Source organism: Triticum urartu, chromosome 6A, assembly GCF_056163025.1.
Source record: "Triticum urartu cultivar PI428250 chromosome 6A, HENAU_Tu73, whole genome shotgun sequence".
NCBI classification, from domain to species: Eukaryota; Viridiplantae; Streptophyta; class Magnoliopsida; order Poales; family Poaceae; genus Triticum; species Triticum urartu.
Genome location: NC_141878.1, coordinates 345,351,990 through 345,372,115, shown reverse-complemented (window position 1 = coordinate 345,372,115; position 20,126 = coordinate 345,351,990). Strand labels below are relative to the sequence as shown.

At 49.0% G+C, this 20,126-nt stretch overlaps 2 protein-coding genes across 3 annotated transcripts; one reads left to right on the top strand and one right to left on the bottom strand.

Annotated features, from left to right (window-relative positions):
* The first annotated feature begins 1,732 nt into the window (after positions 1–1,732).
* Positions 1,733–5,954, top strand: LOC125512786 (cryptochrome-1). The gene is made up of 5 exons (XM_048677868.2): positions 1,733–3,036; positions 3,615–3,830; positions 3,916–4,625; positions 4,732–5,566; positions 5,717–5,954. Exons 1-4 carry the CDS (start codon positions 2,688–2,690, stop codon positions 5,551–5,553), a joined length of 2,097 nt encoding a protein of 698 aa, XP_048533825.1. The 5' UTR covers positions 1,733–2,687; the 3' UTR covers positions 5,554–5,566; positions 5,717–5,954.
* Positions 5,955–6,631: 677 nt separating this feature from the next.
* LOC125512789 (Nucleotide-sugar transporter family protein) lies at positions 6,632–19,783 on the bottom strand. Of its 2 annotated transcripts, none has more exons than XM_048677870.2 (7): positions 19,345–19,783; positions 15,553–15,601; positions 15,254–15,480; positions 8,448–8,646; positions 8,234–8,377; positions 7,199–7,273; positions 6,632–7,109 (listed from the first exon to the last, which is right to left on the bottom strand). In XM_048677870.2, the coding sequence occupies exons 1-7, from the start codon at positions 19,503–19,505 to the stop codon at positions 6,945–6,947; spliced, it is 1,020 nt and encodes a 339-aa protein (XP_048533827.1). In that variant the 5' UTR covers positions 19,506–19,783; the 3' UTR covers positions 6,632–6,944. The 2 variants fall into 2 exon arrangements, with proteins under 2 accessions (XP_048533827.1, XP_048533828.1); XM_048677871.2 differs by having other exon boundaries at positions 19,381–19,781.
* Positions 19,784–20,126: the final 343 nt, after the last annotated feature.

The window sequence follows — 20,126 nt, the reverse complement described above, 5'->3', positions numbered from 1 at the left end:
AATGAATCAATAGAAATGTAACTATTTGAATTCGAAATGTAATTTAATTATGAAATGATCGTAAGATTACCTCGGATGAAGAATAACTTATTCTGCAGCCTGGGTGATGAATAGTAACACTATAGGGTCATGCTATTCGTCACCCTGGGTGAGGAATACTTATTCTTCACCCCCTCTATTTTACCATCAATGCATTGTAATTTTACGTTCCGTAAGTTTTGTCTTATTTCCGACGCAAAAAGGGACCGTAAGAAAATATATAATCAACGTAAAAAATATTTTATATTATGTAAAATTACAAACGTAAAAACATAGTCCAAAATACACATAAACTGTAAATTTTCTTGTCTCATGACCTATATTTTTATTTTTTATGTCAAATTTTACGTAATGAACCAATATGAATGTAACTATTTGAATTCAAAACGTAATTTAATTATGAAATGATCATAAGATTACCTCGGGTGAAGAATAACTTATTCTGCACCCTAGGTGATGAATAGTAACACTATATATATATATATATAGGGAATTATAAATTTTAATATTAATTATTTTATTTAGCTTAATATGTGATTAGGTTAATATGGGATTAGATGAAAAGTGGTAGACAGGTATGCTTTCTATCATGAATAGTATTTACTGTTCACTAGGTAGTGCATTATTCATAATAATGTTTATTATTTAGTATACTATTTGGAATAGTATTTCACTATTCATAGCAATATTTAATTCAATATGATTACCTTCATGTTTTAACTTGATTATATATTTGATACAGGATTTATTCTGGGCTGGCGAGGCCAATAATTCGTCCGATGGTGTACGCAGTAGTGTAAAATCCTACTCAGTATTTCCTCTGTTTTTATTTAGTTTGCATATTAGGTTTGACCGAAATCAAACTTTGCAAAGTTTGATCAAGTTTATAGAAAAATATATAAACATTTACCATAACAAATCTATATGATGTGAAAGTACATTTAATAATGAATCTAGTGGTATTGAATTTTTATTGTATATATTAATATTTTTGTTTATAAACTTAGTCAAAACTTACAAAGCTTAACTTTGACCAAAGCTAATATGCGGACTAAATAAAAACGGAGGGAGTACTCACCATATTTATCATTATGTTGCATCAAATATAGCTAGTTGCGTTCACTTAGCAGTTTTAATTGCAAATTAATGGGGTAAATTCTTATCATCTTCCCAGGCAGTTCCATCCGAAGGGAACACTTCTCTACGGCCACAAGGTTCTCATTCAAACACCACTTTGGACTACACACGCAGAGGTTTCTCCTATAGGATCCCTAGCATAAGAACTCGTCCCATGAATTCATAAATAAAAATACCAAGTGAACCAAGAAACTACATCATCTAGTGAGTTATAGAAATCACTATTTTGTTCCGAATCATCATATTTTTCATCTTCTAACCACATTTCTTTTACTAATTCTTTCTCCTCCTCATAACTTTCTAATAATAACTTATTATTGATATCCCATTGCTCTTCTTCACTAACAACTTCCTTCTTTTTTGAACAATATTCTTATTCTTATTATTATTAATTATATCATTTTTATTAATAATAGCATTTGCTTTTCTTTCTGCGGATGCTATAATTTTATCTTCCATGGTTGAACTACTTGTGGCAAACTTTTTATCATTTTTTAGTTTCTTTATATATATATAGTCGAAATGTTGCATTGGCACCCAAAACTTCATTGATGCAAGTTACCCAAATAGAGACTACTAAACACAGTCTGAGACAAGCATGTCTCCCAAATGCATGCTACCAAACAAAATCTCAACTTGACATGTCTCCACACATACAAGGTTTACCCAGGGGTTGTTTGATTACCAATACTAGCGATTTCTAGAGGTTACATGGGAGAGTGAGATGCATGTTGTTTAGTTCCCTGCATATGGGTTGCGTGCATTGAGAAAACAATTTCCCCTCGGTGTTTGGTTACATGCATGCATCGTGATCGGGAGTTAACAACTACTGTACACATGAACGGAGAGGGTACAGTAGTAAACAGTAATAAACTACACACGTGACAACACACACAAGTTTACATGAACAAGACACACGTACCAGCACACCCACACGTCCGCGTGAACAAGAAAGACGCAGAATCGAGCTCCTTTCCACGGAGACGGAAAAAAATGGAGGCGAATATTATGGGATAGGAGAAAGGCCAAGAGGAGCAGAGAGTGAGATAGAGAGAGGAGAGAGCGGAGGGGATAAACGGACAAGAGGGAAAAGCTGAGAACAAATCCAAGCCAACCAACCAATCCCAATATCCATAGACCACACTGACTCTCCATTGGACCACAGCTCTCCTTCCCCAACCAAAACTAAGAAACCTTGCAACTCTGCAAGAACACCACCATCCCACCTCCCAGCGAGAAAATCTTTTTTGTACGAAAAAAGGGGGCGGTCAGATTTACTCCACATCACTCCCCATGCACCGGCCCTGAGGAAAGCGTTCCAGTCGACTCTCCATTCTTCCACGATTCCAGGAAACCCTCGCCGATCCAAGCAAATCTTGTTCACCAGAGCGCCAAGAAGTTGTTGCCTCTTGGCTTCATGACAGCTCCTTGAGCTGCTGCTCGTTATCCAGCTTTTTCCTTTGGTAATTAGCTACCTGCTCGTCATCGCACAAAGGCCTTGGTGCCTAGTCATGTCGGCGTCGCCGTCGATGAGCGGCGGTGCCGGGGAGCGGACGCGGACGGTGGTGTGGTTCAGGCGGGACCTGCGCGTGGAGGACAACCCGGCCCTAGCGGCGGCGGCGCGAACAGCCGGGGAGGTGGTGCCGGCGTACGTGTGGGCGCCGGAGGAGGACGGGCCGTACTACCCTGGGCGGGTGTCCCGGTGGTGGCTCAGCCAGAGCCTCAAGCACCTGGACGCCTCGCTGCGCCGGCTCGGCGCCACCCGGCTGGTCACCCGACGGTCCACCGACACCGTCGCCGCGCTGCTGGAGCTCGTCCGCAGCACCGGCGCCACCCATCTCTTCTTCAACCACCTCTACGGTTCGATTCCTCCTACATCTCTCACTCTTGCTTGTGGTTATTTATTTATTTTCTAGGTCTCTCTGTTACTCCTACTCCTACTTTGTTAAGATTTCTTCTCTTCTCTGTTAAAAAAAGAAAAAAAAAAGAGAAAGGAACTAGATCCACTCGAACACGATCCAATAGAAAATGGAGGGGAGGGGAGGGGAGGGGGGGAATCTTTGCATCAACAGTACCCTCTCTCCCTCCTGTGTGATGTGTGTGCCAATCAATCATATTCGTGGATATTTCATTTCATACTACTAGCTTAACCTGTACTCCACACGTCAAACAACTCCAAGTTTAGCATCAAACACTACTCCCTGAACACTCGGTCTTTAATTCCCAAAAGTTCTTGTACCCACCAACCTAGTATTTATTACTACTAGTCCGGTTTAGTTAAAACTTACTACTCCTACTAGTACTAGTTGTTTTAAGAAAAGAAACAAACTTTTTTTCCTTTTTGATAACAAGCACCTTATCGTGTGAGCTGACACAAACAAATGGCCATGTGTTGCTCACCAATCGCTGTCTGCGCTACTCTGCTGCCCGCTGTGTAGACCCGCTGTCGCTGGTCCGGGACCACCGGGTGAAGCAAGTGCTGGGGGCCGAGGGCATCACCGTGCAGTCCTTCAACTCCGACTTGCTCTACGAGCCATGGGAGGTCCTCGACGACCACGGCTGCCCCTTCACCATGTTCACGCCCTTCTGGAACAAGTGCCTCTGTATGGTCGACCCCCCCGCGCCCATGCTGCCACCCAAGAGGATTAATTCAGGTCTCTGCACTGCTTTTTTTTTCTTCTTCCTTTTTTCGAGGAAGAGGAACAATCACTACTAACCTATATAGAACAATAACGACAGGTGAATTGTCGAGGTGCTGCTCATCGGACGACCTCATCTTCGAAGACGAGTCGGAGAGGGGGAGCAACGCGCTGCTCGCACGCGCGTGGTCGCCGGGGTGGCAGAACGCCGACAAGGCTTTCACGGCCTTCATCAACGGCCCGCTCATCGACTACTCCGTGAACCGCAAGAAGGCCGACAGTGCAAACACCTCACTGCTCTCCCCCTACCTGCACTTTGGCGAGCTCAGCGTCCGCAAGGTCTTCCATCAGGTACGGATGAAGCAGCTAACGTGGAGCAACGAGAGCAACGGCGACGGCGAGGAGGGCTGCAGCCTCTTCCTCCGCTCCATCGGCCTGCGAGAGTACTCCAGGTACCTCGCCTTCAACCACCCATGCAGCCACGAGAAGCCCCTCTTGGCTCATCTCAGGTTCTTCCCCTGGGTGGTCAATGAGGTCTATTTCAAGGTCTGGAGGCAGGGTAGGACCGGCTACCCTCTTGTCGACGCCGGCATGAGGGAGCTTTGGGCCACCGGCTGGCTGCATGACCGCATACGTGTCGTCGTCTCAAGCTTCTTTGTCAAGGTTCTCCAGCTGCCATGGCGCTGGGGGATGAAGTACTTCTGGGACACCTTGCTGGACGCCGACCTTGAGAGCGACGCGTTGGGCTGGCAGTACATCTCCGGGTCTCTGCCTGATGGCCGTGAGCTCGACCGCATTGACAACCCGCAGGTACATCATCTTCGGGTCATACTATATGATACAGTATGAAGATAATCAGAATAGCTAGCTAGCACTCTCGATTGATTTGATTTTTTGTATATATTGCATTTCTCAGTTTGAAGGCTACAAGTTCGACCCATGCGGGGAGTACGTTCGGCGATGGCTGCCGGAGCTGGCGAGGCTACCAACGGAATGGATACACCACCCCTGGGATGCACCCGAGTCTGTGCTGCAGGCTGCAGGAATTGAGCTAGGTTCCAATTACCCTCTCCCCATTGTTGAGCTAGATGAAGCCAAGTCCAGATTGCAGGACGCCCTGTCAGAGATGTGGGAGCTTGAGGCAGCCTCTCGTGCTGAGATAGAGAATGGAATGGAGGAAGGCCTGGGAGACTCCTCAGACGAGCCACCCATTGCCTTCCCCCAAGAGCTGCAGCATATGGAAGTGGACCGTGCCACTATCCATACACCAGCGATGGCTGGCCGGAGACGAGCAGATCAGATGGTGCCTAGCATCACCTCTTCCTTGGTCAGAGCTGAAACAGAAACAGAACTTTCTGCGGCTTTTGAAAGCGAAGTGACTAGGCCGGAGGTGCCATCACAGGTGCATTTCCAGCCTCAGACTCGGATGGAAGTCAGGGATGAAGTTGCCAGCGACGACACTGCTGCCAGATACAACGGCGTCCAGCAGCAGCAGCAGTATACCCTACACCGTCACCGTGTGCAGGGCGGCATAGCACCATCCACTTCAGAGGCATCAAGCAGCTGGACTGGGAGAGAAGGTGGGGTAGTACCCGTCTGGTCGCCTCCGGCTGCGTCAGGCCATTCAGATCCCTACGCTGCGGATGAAACTGACATTTCCAGTAGGAGTTATTTGGACAGGCACCCGCAGCAGTCACATAGGTTGATGAATTGGAATCAGCTCTCCCAGTCATCGTGACCTCAGATGCATGGTAAACCCAACTAGAATTTGCTTCTCAAGTACTCCTATGTACTTGTACGTTATATCTTTTTTTTTGAGGATTTACTTGTACGTTATATCAATAGAGCATTCTAGTACATGCTTACTAACGCCTCATTTATTTTATTTTGTTTTTTTGAAGCTGGATGAAACAACAGCGGGCTGCCAAGTGGAAAACTTTTGCCCAGTTGCATGAACGAATTTAGTTGTGTAGGGAGTTGGAGAGTGACGTATGTACATTATATTGCCTTCTGTTCACCTATAGCCTTGGTATGCAGGAAGAACCAAGTGATGCAGCTTCATTCATGGGTGCAATAAGTTATGTAAAACTAGACTTGTAAAACTTCTGTGGTAATAGTATAGATTGCTAGTTGTCAAAAGGATGTGCACCGTTTATCAGATAAAGGTTATGTCTGTAATGGTACATTACCTTTGGTTCTTGCCATCTTTGCCGACCAAGAAGTCACCACATAGCTTGACTCGGAAACAAACCTTTGGCAAAGTGTATACTGATAGGAATGATACAATGATCTGAAACACGAACAAGCCAAAAATGATACAACGATCTGAAACACGAACAAGCCAAAAGTAAGTTAAAACGAAACTGCACAAGCCTCACCGGAGACAGCATAGATGAACATCAGAGGACCATACGTTTCTTTCTTCATGGCCTTACAATCAAAATGGGTAGTGGTGTAACTGGGAGCTGCTACAAAATAGTACTGGCGACAGGGGGGACGCGATCCATTCAAAATTAACACAAGTGGACAGAGCAGGGCCCCACAATCCTATCATTAGCTGGGACCAGGAGCATATTGGGCACATCTGCCACTGTGTTCTGGCATAGTGAGAACGTTAGCAAGAAAATGACAAGCAACTCATCTGGTCTGATGATGATGGAACCATCATAAGACGGTGCTAAATTGAAACGAGAAATATTACCCTACGTTGCCAGAATACAATAAGGATTGTGGGCATGAAACCCGTGTTAGTATTTGGGGTGTTCTGTTACAATTAGTATGGAAGATGATGTTCCCTCCTCTCCTCATGATCAAAGTTCAAACAATCACAACAGCTCAAAATATAATACTACTCAGAAAGGCTTGACCCACACAACAATAGCTCAAGAGTAGAAGACAATACAACCAACATGAAATTAACTGGAATCGACTACATGTTTAGTGAAGCTAGTAATAATTCAGTTCACAGTGGGGATCGACAGATGGTTGATACATTACTCCATGAATACACACTCTTCCAGGTCAAATATGGCCCCATTTTCTCAGTACCAACTTCAACTTCCGTCGGATAAAATACTAGTCAGTATTATGTTGTTGATGCTAAGTAAAACCTTTCTCTGACGAGCATGTTTATCTGTCTTTCTTCTTACTGTCAACGTACGGATACTTCTGGTAAATGAATATGCTTGTCATAACAAGTGGCAGTGCCACCAGGCAATGCAGTGATGGCGGCTTCCCATCAAATATAAACTGGAGTAATGCAGTTACGAGGAGAGCCGAGACAATCACAAAACCCTGATAAGAAAAGAAAAAAAGGATAGTTCAATTTTTCGGACCAAATGAAAGGAAAGTGTATTCCATTTAGTGGTATTTCAAGCACTTGCCTTTTTAATACCTCCTGCATATGATGTGACAAGACCAACAAGAATCCCACCGACAGCATTCATTAACACTGGTATCTGAGGAAATGAGTGAAGATTACTATTGAGGTTTAAAGATTCATATAACGTACAGCATTTTTCATACTTTCCACAAATCATCTTTTGAATTGAAACTATGTACATTTGGATATATTACAGATGCACTTTTAAATTATTGCGAAGATTTTTCCAAGTGTTCCTATATACAGTTAACTCAAGTAAATAGCATGAAATTGTACCACAAAGGGAAGTCAATGGTCCTTCCTGCTCATGAATGGCCCAAATCATCATTTGAAATGAAAGTGTGTGTATTGGATATGTTAGCGATGCTCTTTAAATCAGTTCAAAGATTTCTCTTTTACCTCAAATGATTAGCATAAGATTGTAGTATCACAAAGGGAAGCAGTGGCCATATGACTCGCAAATCAATGGCCCATTTCTAAAGACTACAAAAGGGGCACCGCATGTATAAATTAGGAATCAAGCAATATTAGTAGTAGTTTAACAATCTATTATGTCCTTGCTCCCTGACACATTTTCTACTCAACGCCCTATGTCATGCCATCTGGCCATCTCTATTGAAGTAGTTACCCATATTCTTCCACCGTCATAAACAATGGCAGTAGCAGAGACTGAAATCCCTTTGGGTGCAAAGTGGAAACAGATTGCAGATGAAGTTTTTGATACTTAGCCAATCCCATAACGGACTATTTAAAAAAAAATACATGACTGGCACAGTGTTCAAAGTCAGAATACAATCCAAAAGGGAGGACATAACTTCATGCCTTCATCAAAAAGGGAGGCAGGAACTAGTTCAGGTGTACTGTCAGGTTTTGTCGCACTTTACTTAGCCATCTCAATTCCGGTTTATTTTATGCAACTAGAATATATTATGATTATGATCTTATGGGTTTGTAATGCATTGTACTGATTTTGTTTTGCTCAAATTGACCTAACAGCAAGAGGAAACAAGGCATAACAAAATAACAAAGAGCTCACCACTGTCCATAAAGTCCATTCATGGAAAAAACCATATATTCTCAGGGCTTCTCCGTCTGGTGACTGAAAGGTACTTGCCAACAAGCACATACTCCCAATAAATGACATCTCGATAGTCATCATGTAAGATGTATGCTTTTTAACCTGCAATTGTTGAAAAAATGTTAATGGTGGCGATAAACTCCTTCCTGGAAAGTAGAATGACAAGTCTAACCTGAGATGCCCACTGACATAACGAAGAGGCCAAACCAGACAACACAGATGCAACAGTAACAGGAATGATTCCATAGAGTAAGACATAATCAGAGCTACCACCACTTGCACCTTTCCTGCTACTCTCCCCAATGCTTAAAAGGACAGCCGCAGTGATTAAGAGGGCTAATGCTAAAATTTGTTTGGGTGATTGTTTTTGCCTGCAAAATGACCCCAAAAGAAATCAACCAAATGAGTATGAAATCACTCCAGATAGATATCTATCCGCAGAGTGAATAGAAAAGCAATGATACCGAGGGTACTACTAAGCACCCGCCAACAAGTTATTAAGAGAACGCAATTACACACGTTTATTTGCCCGTAAAATAAATTGCCAAGATTTGTTCTGCCCCACATGGATTAAACCAATGTGATATGTGGAACACAAAAGACAGTACACTTACTTCTATAAAGAAAGAGGCAACTCCTTAAATGTATGAAACACAAGCATTAATCAAGGAATCAGTCGAATCAGAATTCTGACAATTAGCAGGGAGGTCAAGTCTGCTTATTTCATCCTTTCTCAAGGAGTACTACACAATAGCAACACAGAAATGGGCATAAATATATCAGCCCAAATACCAGTGGTCGTATAAAATAACTTGGATCCATTGCCGCACTAACCCTATATTACCCAGGGTTGAGGATAAAACACCTTCTGAGAATTTTCACTTTATAACCCCACCACCAATTACAGGCAGTTTGTCAAAATCCTTGAGATAATTTACAGCTGAAGGCCAATATTTCTTCAGGCATGATTATGTCTTTCTTTTTTGCTGGCTTGATTTCATCTGTTGAAATAGTGTCATGGTCCATTCAAAAATATATCCAATGTTCACACAGGTATCCGGATCATCACCTACGTTCCGGTTTAAATTCTATACCTAAAGCAGTGGTCATAGTTTCATAGATTGTTACCATAAAAAAAATACTTGAAGGCTTAACAGTATAGCGTGTTAAATTTGCGATGCTGTGGTAGGACTAGGGTTCCTACCAGGCCTCCGGCGCAGATTGTATGGGCAAGGACGAGGGGGACGAGGGCTTGAGCGGGCGCGCCGGCGGACAGGCGCCGTCGCGGCTAGGGTTTAGAGGCGGCGGCGGCTAGGGTTCCGGCTCCTCAGGGAGCCGGGCAACAGAAGATGATAATATCTTTATTGCCTGATTTCAACAGTGTCTTACAACTAGTATTTATAACTTTAGCCTAAGATAACTTGCCTAAAATAACTTGCCTAAGATAACTTGTGGGCCAAGCCCCTAATACTAATGCCCGGTGGGCCTCTTCCTAGTATAGACCAAACCGGTCATAACATCTCTCCCCGCCTGCGCAAACAGCTCGTCCTCGAGCTGAAAGTCTGGATAGTGTTGGTGAAAATCCTCACGCTGCTCCCAAGTAGCCTCCTCCTCCGGAAGGCCCGCCCACTGAACGAGGACGAACCAGACGCCACGACGGAGCTGTGCCTGCAACACCTTTGCCGGCTCTGGAAGAATGCGACCATCGGCGGTTGGCGGAAGCGCTGGAGGAGCCGCCGGTGGCTCGCCACGAAAAGGCTTGAGCAGCCCCACATGGAAGACGTCGTGGATGCGAGCGCGGGCTGGAAGTTGAAGACGATAGGCCACCTTCCCAATGCGCTCCAAGATAGGGAAGGGCCCGGCGTAGCGAGGCCCGAGCTTGCGCTTGGCGCGCGGGTCAAGCGACTGCGTAGAGCGGTGGAGAAGACGCAGCCACACCCAGTCACCCACCGCGAACTCCGCCTCGCGATGATGATCGTCGTAGTAATGCTTGGCCAGCTGCTGGGCCTGAAGGAGACGCTGACGGACCTCAGCAAGCATCTCGTCGCGGGTGCGGATAAGGTCACCCGCAACCGCTGCCCGAGCCGTCTCCGGGTCCACCGGTAGTATAGGCGGGGGTGGTCGACCATAGACCACCTCAAACGGCGTAGCGCGCAGGGCGGAGTGATAGGAGGTGTTGTAGCAGTACTCCGCCCAAGAAAGCCAGTCCACCCAAGCGCGAGGCCGATCACCTGTCACACAACGCAAATACATGGCAATGACCTTGTTAACCACCTCGGACTGACCGTCTGTCTGAGGATGGAACGCCGTACTCAGGCAGAGCTGGACACCCGCCATCCTGAAGAGGTCGCGCCAGACATGGCCCGTGAATACAGGGTCCCGATCACTGACGATCGAAGTAGGGAACCCGTGTAGACGGACAATGCCGTCGAAGAAGGCCCGGGCCACGGACGCCGCCGTGTACGGATGGCCGAGTGCGATGAAATGGGCGTACTTGGAGAAGCGGTCGACCACCGTGAGGATGACCGACTTGCCGCCCACCTTGGGAAGGCCCTCGATGAAGTCCATGGAGATATCCGCCCAGACCTGAGACGGCACCTCCAAGGGCTGAAGTAACCCAGCCGGCCGCAGGGTCTCCGTCTTGTTGCGTTGGCATGTCTGACAAGACCGAACCCAGTCGCGGACCAAGGCGCGATCGCCAGGGATGTAGAAATCGGCGCGAAGACGATGGAGGGTTTTCTGCACACCCTCATGACCTGCCGAGTGGGCGAGCTGTAACACCTGGTGACGGAGATCATCATGCGCCGGAACAAAGATCCGGCGCCCATGGAGAAGCAGACCGTCAGAGAAGCGCCACGGCTCCTCCAGGTCGCCGGCCGTGAGCTGCTGCCGAAGAAGGACGGCGTCGTCGGCCGTCGCAGTTGCGTGGCGAATGTCGGCGAAGAGACCGAACGTCGGCCCGGAGCGGATGCACAGGACCGCCCCGGCGGACTCGTCGACGGAGGGAGTGATGTCGGAGTCACGACGGGACAGCGCGTCAGCCACGGTGTTAAGGCGGCCCGGCCGATACTCGACGGAGAAGTCGAAGCCGAAGAGCTTGCTGATCCACTGGTGTTGTGGCACGGTCGACAGCCGTTGGTCCAGCAAGAACTTCAGGCTGTAGTGGTCCGTGCGAATGTGGAAGGACCGTCCCCACAAGTACGGCCGCCAATGACGAACGGTCTACACAAGGCCAATGAGCTCCCGCTCGTATGCCGCCAGCTTGAGATGGCGAGGAGCGAAAGGCCGGCTGAAGAAGGCGAGGGGTCCATCGCCCTGATGAAGCACGGTGCCGAAACCAGCGCCCGAGGCGTCACAGTCCACCACGAACGGGCGGTCGAAGTCGGGCATCTGAAGGACGGGGCCCGTCGTGAGGGCCCCCTTGAGGGCCTCGAACGCCGTCGTCGCCTCGTCGTCCCAAGCGAAAGCGTCGCGGCGAAGCAACCGCGTGAGGGGCGCCGCGATGAGCCCGAACTCCCGGATAAATTTCCGGTAGTAGCCGGCGAGGCCGAGGAACCCGCGGAGAGCCCGCGGCGAGCGAGGTGTCGACCATGCGGAGACGGCCGCCACCTTGTCGGCGTCCATAGCCACCCCGTCGGCAGAGATGACATGGCCGACGTAGGCGACGGTAGGTGTCCCGAACGAGCACTTCGAGCACTTAAGGTGGAGGTGGTGCGCCCGAAGCTCGTTGAAGACGATGGCGACGTGCTGGAGGTGCTCGGCCCAGGTGGCGCTGTAGATAAGAATGTCATCAAAGAAAACAAGCACAAACCGCCGTAAGTAGGGCCGGAGGACGTCGTTCATCAAGGCCTGGAAAGTCGCTGGGGCATTGGCGAGGCCGAAGGGCATCACCAAGAACTCGAAGTGGCCATGGTGGGTGCGAAACGCCGTCTTGGCGATGTCGTCGGGATGCATACGCACCTGATGATAGCCCGACCGGAGATCGAGCTTGGTGAAGAAGCGCGCCCCATGGAGCTCATCCAAGAGCTCGTCGACCACCGGTATAGGGAACTTGTCCTTGAGCGTGAGCGCGTTCAGGGCGCGGTAGTCGATGCAGAAACGCCAAGTGCCGTCCGACTTGCGGACGAGCAGCACCGGGGTGGTGAAGGGTGACGTGGAGATCCGGATGATGCCCGCGGCGAGCATCAGGGCACACTGGCGCTCCAACTCATCCTTCTGCAGCTGAGGGTAGCGGTAGGGCCGAACCGCCACGGGAGGGGTACCCGGCATGAGGTGAATATGATGGTTGTACACCCGAGCGGGCGGAAGACCCCGTGGCTCGTCGAAGAGGTCGCTGTGCTGCTGCAGAAGGGATCCAGCAGGGGTTGCTCGGCCTCCGAGGACGCGGCGCCCCCAATGTCGTCCCACCGAATGCGGCGGCCCAGCCGCCAGAACGTCATTGTGAGCGCGTCGAAGTCCCATAGGATGGGACCGAGGGTCCGTAGAAAATCCACCCCGAGGATGAAGTCGAAGCAGCCGAGGTCGATCCCTGCGCAGGTAATGGAGAAGTGTTCGCCACCAATGGAGATGGGTACGTCACGGGCGAGCCCATGACACCGGAGGCGATCGCCGTTCGCCACCGTGATCCACAAGCGCTCCCCGCCCGTCGTTGGAAGGGCTAGCCGACGCATGGTCGCCTCGGGCAAGAAGTTATGGGTGGAGCCAGTATCCAGCAGTGCCACCAGCCGCTCGCCATGGATCGTCACCGGCAGCGGCATGCTCCGCTCGCCACGGATGCCGGCGAGGGCGTGGAGGGAGACGACGCACGCCGTCGCCGTGGGATCCGCGGGCGTGTCCGCGGCCGCCTCGGGTGGTGGTGTCGCATCGGCCGAGTCGTCCGCCTCGGTGTAGTCGACCGTCTCCAAGTAAAAGAGGCGGGGGCAGACATGGGTCGGCGTGTAGGGCTCATCACAGTTGAAGCAGAGTCCCTGACGGCGACGCTCCTGCTGCTCGGCCGGTGACAACCGGCGGAAAGTCCGCGTGGTGGCCGGGGGCGTGGTCGTCGCGACTGGAGGTGGCCGGCCCGGTGCTGGGGAAGTCGGCGCTGGTCGACTGGGCTGGCGGCCGCCCCGTCCGGGCTGTTGCTGCAGTGCCTGGGCCCGCTGCTCGAAAGCTCGGGCGTAGTACATGGCCGTCTGGAGATCGGGGGAATCCCGGAGCTCGACGTCCACGCGAATATGGTCCGGCAGGCCACCCACAAATAACTCGGCGCGCTGAATCCCGGAAACGCTCGGCGCGTGGCACGCCAGGGCCTGGAAGCGGTCGGCGTAGTCCTGAACCGTGGAGGTGAACTGTAAACGGCCGAGGGCCGCCAGGCGGCTCCCGCGGATAGGAGGCCCGAACCGGAGAAGACAGAGCTCCCGGAAGCGCTCCCATGGTGGCATGCCGCCCTCGTCCTGCTCGAGGGCGTAGTACCAGGTCTGCACCGCGCCGCGAAGATGATAGGACGCGAGCCAGGTACGATCCGAAGCGAGCGTCCGCTGCCCGCGAAAGAACTGCTCGCACTGGTTGAGGCAGTTGAGCGGGTCCTCCGTGCCCTCGTAGGTGGCGAAGTCCAGTTTGGCGAAGCGAGGGGGTGTCGGACCGCCATGCCCGGGGGTTGCTGCAGTCGGCGGCAGCGAGTGTGCTGGGTCGGGGATCTCCGAGGCGTAGGTCGCCGAGCCGGAGGGACGGTCAAACCGGAGGGAGGGCGTCGGGTGCTCCGGCGCCGTGGTATACACCGGGCCCGGAGACGAGCCGGCCGCCCACGCGGGAATTGGCGACGGTGATGGCGGAAACTGCACCTGGTGCAGGGGCCGACCCGTGGGCCTGGGCGCGGGTGGTGATGTAGTTGACGGTGGCGGTGCCTGGAGGAGCTGCGGCGCCGCAGCCAGCGTCGAAGTAGCCGGCAGAGGCGCCTGGAGAAGCTGTTAGGAGGGGCCCCCCAGCGGTGCGGTGGCAGCCGGCCACGCGGACCAAGGGTGCCCCACGGTCGGGTAATGCTGCAGCAGCAGCGGCGGCGGGGGCGGCCCTCCGTAGGGCGACTGGAAGGCCGGGGCGGCCCATGGGAGCGGCGGCGGCCCGTAGGCGGTGGTGGCGGCGCTCGGCGGCGGGGGCTGGTTCTCGGCGAGGTAGAGGCTGATGCCCTTGACCGCCTGGACGAGCTCCCGAAGGGTGCCCGAGACCTCCTCGGGCGAGAGGATGGGGGCGGCTCTGCCGCGGTGGCGGTCGGCGCTGTCGGGGTGGCCGTCCCGGATGTGAGCGCCGACATGGACGCGGACGGGGCTGGCGGCAGCGTAGGCGAGGCGGTGGTGTTTGGCAGCGACGGCGGTGATGGAGGAAGCGACATGATCGAGCTGGTGTCTCTGAATACCAAATTGGTAGGACTAGGGTTCCTACCAGGCCTCCGGTGCAGATTGTATGGGCAAGGAGGAGGGGGACGAGGGCTTGAGCGGGCGCGCCGGCGGACAGGCGCCGTCGCGGCTAGGGTTTAGAGGCGGCGGCGGCTAGGGTTCCGGCTCCTCAAGGAGCCGGGCAACAGAAGATGATAATATCTTTATTGCCTGATTTCAACGGTGTCTTACAACTAGTAATTATAACTTTAGCCTAAGATAACTTGCCTAAAATAACTTGCCTAAGATAACTTGTGGGCCAAGCCCCTAATACTAGTGACTGGTGGGCCTCTTCCTAGTATAGACCAAACCGGTCATAACATGCTGCCTTTCCATGGAGCTATGCTCAAGACAAATCAAACTTAATAGCATCAAGCTACAGTTACCAAAATAAGCAAGAAGTGGTTGTTCATGCAGCGTGATGACATTACAAATCGAATACTATTCATTCAGAAAGTCCAAAGTATTGCTATGCCTACATTTTCATGGTTAATGCATCACAGGATCTTCAATGTTGTCACTTGTCAAGACTTAACAGTATGTAATTCAAATAGGGTAATCAGCATACCCCAAAATAAGATATGTGAAGAATGCTGTGAATAATAGCTTGGTCTGGTTAAGGATTGAAAAGGTCAGGGAATCCAAATTCTTGTATGATATCTGCAACAGGCTATTCTGAAGTGCATAGATGGCAGCAGGAAGTCCTGATGCAGTCAGTGATCCAACAAGACTCCAATTACTGAATTGCGCCTTCAGACTACCCTCTGCCACCAATAAAATGACCGCGCATATAACCTGTACACATGTATACAGAATGACAGAATGTCACGGTAAAGAACAATCTAGGTTATATAATTATTATCATACCTTTAAGAATTCAATTGCAAGAACTAATGAAGTCACTATGACTCCTTGCCTGCAGCAATATAAGCAACAAAATGGGTTAAGCACATCCAGATAGTACTTTGTTCGACTATTTCGTTAGTAGAAGGAAATCCACGGTCCAAGATCATGAAATACACAACCTGGCTCTAAGGAATTGTTAAAGGGCAATGCCCAAAACTTAACTGTTAACTAGTGCTGTTTTACAAGAGTATTACATCATTAACAAACAGAGTATGTGTCCATTGATTCATCAATTGCCAACAAAGCCATTTCTGGCACCATAGTGACTGAGGGATCTGGCAAGAACTCAACTGATGCAGTTTTACATATTACATAAATATTAAATTATTAAATATTAGCGAACTATGTGTCCATCTGATTCATCAATTGTTAAGAAAACATGTCTGGCAATTTGATTGACTGAGACAAAGTGTTAAAAACTGCTTGTTTAAAAAATCACTGACCACAGGTAGTACTGGTTTCAGATCATCAGCCAGTGGGAACTAGTTTTCTTCTCAAAGGTTCTTTTTTGTCAAAATTTAAACATTAAATACCGAGTTTTGATTGACTTCTGGGTAATTATTGACAGGGATTGTCTGTTTTAATTCAGGCATTCAAAGAAATTCTAAGCATTTCGGGCATAGAATCATTTCCCAGGTAGTCACCAGGATCAAGAAATTTTCCTATTCAAGCACTTATGAACGAGACATCCTGATCGACCCCCATAGACATCAAAAAGCACAGGCGAAACCTGAAGGGAGCGCAAATGGGCCGGCCCCATCTAGCAAGCACAATTGAGCGTATTTTTGTTTTTTGTTTTCCCTTTTTTGGAAAAACTGGCTGTTGGATGTTTTTCTCTTCGGTTTTCTTTTGGGGTTTTTTCAAAAAATGTTCGGTGTGTTCTAAAAAAGTTTCATGTGTATTAAAAAAATGTTCAGCATCTGATAAAAAATGTTTAGTTTGTATTAAAAAATGTTCACCATACACTAAAAGAAGTTCACTGTATATAAAAAAATGTTCAACTACAACAACAACAAAGCCTTTAGTCCCAAACAAGTTGGGGTAGGCTAGAGCTGAAACCCATAAGATCTCGAAACCAACTCATGGTTCTAGCCCATCAATAGCTAACTTCCACACACCCCTGTCCATGGCTAGTTCTTTGGTGATATTTCGGTCCTTCAGATCTCTCCGTACGGACTAATCCATGTCAAAGTTTGGTCTAACCTGACCTTCCTTGACATTATCAGCACGCTTTAACCACCCACTATGCACTGCAGCTTCTGGAGGCCTACGTTGAATATGCCCAAACCGTCTCAGACGATGTTGGACAAGCTTCTTTTCAATCGGTGCTACCCCAACTCTATCATGTATATCATCGATCCGATCCTTTCTTGTGTGGCCACACATCCATCTCAACATGCGCATCTCCGCTACACCTAACTGTTGAACATGTCGCTTTTTAATCGGCCAACACTCAGCGCCATACAATATTGCGGGTCGAATCGCCGTCCTATAGAAGCTGTCTTTTAGCTTTTGTGGCACTCTCTTATCACATTGAACACCAGAAGCTTGGCACCACTTCATCAATCCGGCTTTGATTCGATGACTCATCTTCATCGATATTACCATCCTTCTGCAGCATCGACCCCAAATATCAAAAGGTGTCCTTCTGAGGTACCACCTAGGCACCTACCCATCAAAGCTAACCTCCTCCTCCTCATCCCTAGTAGTACTGAAACCGCACCTCATGTACTCAACTTTAGTTCTACTAAGCTTAAAACCTTCTGATTCCAAAGTTTGTCTCCATAGCTCTTAACTTTCTATAACCCATGTCCGACTATCATCGACTAAAAGAATAGTTTGGTTTGCATTGAAAGATGTTCATCGTATATTAAATAAAAGTTTGATGTACATTAGGAAAAAGTTCACAGAGAAAACTATCAAAAAGGAAAACAACGCAAAAAATTAAAAGTAAAAAACCAAACCAGGAAAAAAACAGAAGGGAAAAAACGAAAAAAAAATTAGAACAAAAATGAAAATAAATAAATAAAAACCAAAACAGAAAAAGGAAAAGAAAAACACTAAGACAAAGGACGCCGATAACTGCCACACGTGTGGCATATACGACATGCGCCCACACACCGTGTGTGGTGTGAGCAGGAGGCAGCCCACACGGGCTGTGTGTGGGCGGACATTAGAATTGCCCACACGTGTGGGCGCGGCTACTTCGTGCCACACGCCCAACAAATACTACTCATCTCCACCCCGTGCGTGTGGCACGAAGCAAAAATGCCCACACGTCCTGACGCAGCTACGTTAGGTACCCCGTGGGATGACGATTTAGTTGCCATCCTGGTTGGCAGATGTAGTCATCCGGGATGGCAAGTGTAGTTGTAAAAGCATGGCAACTCTATCTGTTTTGGTTAACTATAGTTGTCATGTCCAATTTATGGTAGTTGCCTCGTGTAATCAAACCGTAGTTGCCGTGTGTGATTAACTACTTGTCACATATGGTCAAAACAGTAGTTGCCATGTGTGTTTACCTAGTTGCCACGTGTGGTCCAACCATAATTGCCATGTATTGTTAATCACAGTTGCAATGTGTGTTTATCTGGTTGCCACGTACGCGCAACTGCAGTTGCCGTGTAGCAAAGAATCACAGTTGCCATGTGTGTGTACCGAGTTGCCACGTTCGCGTAACTGCAGTTGCCATGTAGCAAAGAATCACAGTTGCCATGTGTGTGTACCGAGTTGCCACGTTCGCGTAACTGCAGTTGCCATCCACAAGGTAGTAGTGTCGTGTGGGCGAAAAGCAGTTCGCCCACACGCGCATGACCTAGTTGGTGGCTGTGTGGGCGAAAAGCAGTTCGCCCACACAATGCAGCTGGCAAACAGCATGATGCGGGCGTGTGGGCAAACTCTCCAACGCCCACACACCAGCCCCGTCCTACGTGGCATACCAAATTCACCTTTTCGTGTCAAGATTCGTGCAAAAGACAATGAACGATGATCCAGGCGTGTGGGCGAATTGGGTAACGCCCACACGTGTGGGCGTTAGTGTTTTCGAAGACAAAAACCACAGCAGAAAGTAAGAGGGAAAAAACAAATAAACAAACAGATGCGGACGCGCGCAGCAAAGCCCCGGACTGGGCCAGCCCACTGCACCTCGCTGCAGGCGAAGCCACGACTAGTTGACGCCCACGGGTTTGCCCTTACGAACTCTGCATCTAGGCTTATGATTTCATAGAAGAGGATAACATCTGAAAAGACAGCTTACACATCACTGTTTCATGAATAATAAGATCGGACTATTGAGTTAATTATGATTTTATCACCAGATCCCTAAAAAAACATTGTATTACCCAGGCACTGTCAGGTGCCAAATAACAAAATCTGATGGCATATATATCCACTCAAGACTCAAGTAGCATAACACCCTAAACATAATGAGCATTCTGCTAACCGGATGCAGCCTGAAACAATCATAAAGCCATCAGTCATCACAAGCGCATAACAATCTGCATCCACCCAACCAGTCCAGGCTAGGCTGTTATACCAATCTGTTGAACCCATGAAGGTGATGGTGTCATTCGTTCTCATCATTACCTAGTCGACACCCTGTTGCTCAACTCTATAGCCTAGTACATGTTTTTGGCAAATATTTTCCCAAACACCACCACATAAAATTCCCCAAATCGAACGGGAACAGCACGAAGGGACTGACATACAGCGATAGATGCCGGAGTAGCCAAGCATTAGAGATGAGAGAGTAACTTTGAGGGCGAGGTGATACGAAGGTGCGCGGCGTACCCGACGCAGCGCTTGGAGATTAGGGGCTGGGCGCCGTACTGCAGGGTGAGGAGCGTCAGGCAGAGCGCTACCTTACGCCGGCTAGGCGCGGCCGCCGTCGGAGATGGCTTAGAAGCCGAACCCATTCGCCCTCGCCGTGCCCGGCTCCGATCGAAAACAAGTTCGGCTGGATTGCCACTTCAGCGGGTTACTCTAGGCACTGGAGGGGGACGATGGCTGGCCGCTGCCTATGCGGCGTAGAGTCGATACGGAAACTCGGTGCCGAGGCGAGGTGGAGCCTAGCAAACCAGGGGTAGAAGGGAATTCGGAAGCGAGGTCGGATTTGGAGGGAGAGGGAAATTGGGGATCTGGACTTCTGGACTCGAGAGCATCTCCAAACGACTGCTCTAGAATAAATAGAGCATTTGGAAAAACTATTTAATGTATCAAAAAGTAATTTCAGGGCATCATAAAATTTTCAACTCCAACAGCTGCCCTAAAAAGGAGCCCTACAATGGGACATCCAATCTATAATTTGATCATTGCAAATTAAATTCAAATACTCAAAGTTTTAAAAATGCAAACTTAACATAATTGGATTACAAACATGCAAACTTAAACCACGAACAACTACTCGCCATTAAGATTGTCCTGGTCAATGTTGGCATCCTCGTTGGGTTGAACCTTGTCGTCCGACTCAACCCTTGATCACCCTTGACGGAGGGCCCGCCTTGTCCTTCTTCGCTGGCTTGTTGCGTTACACTCAG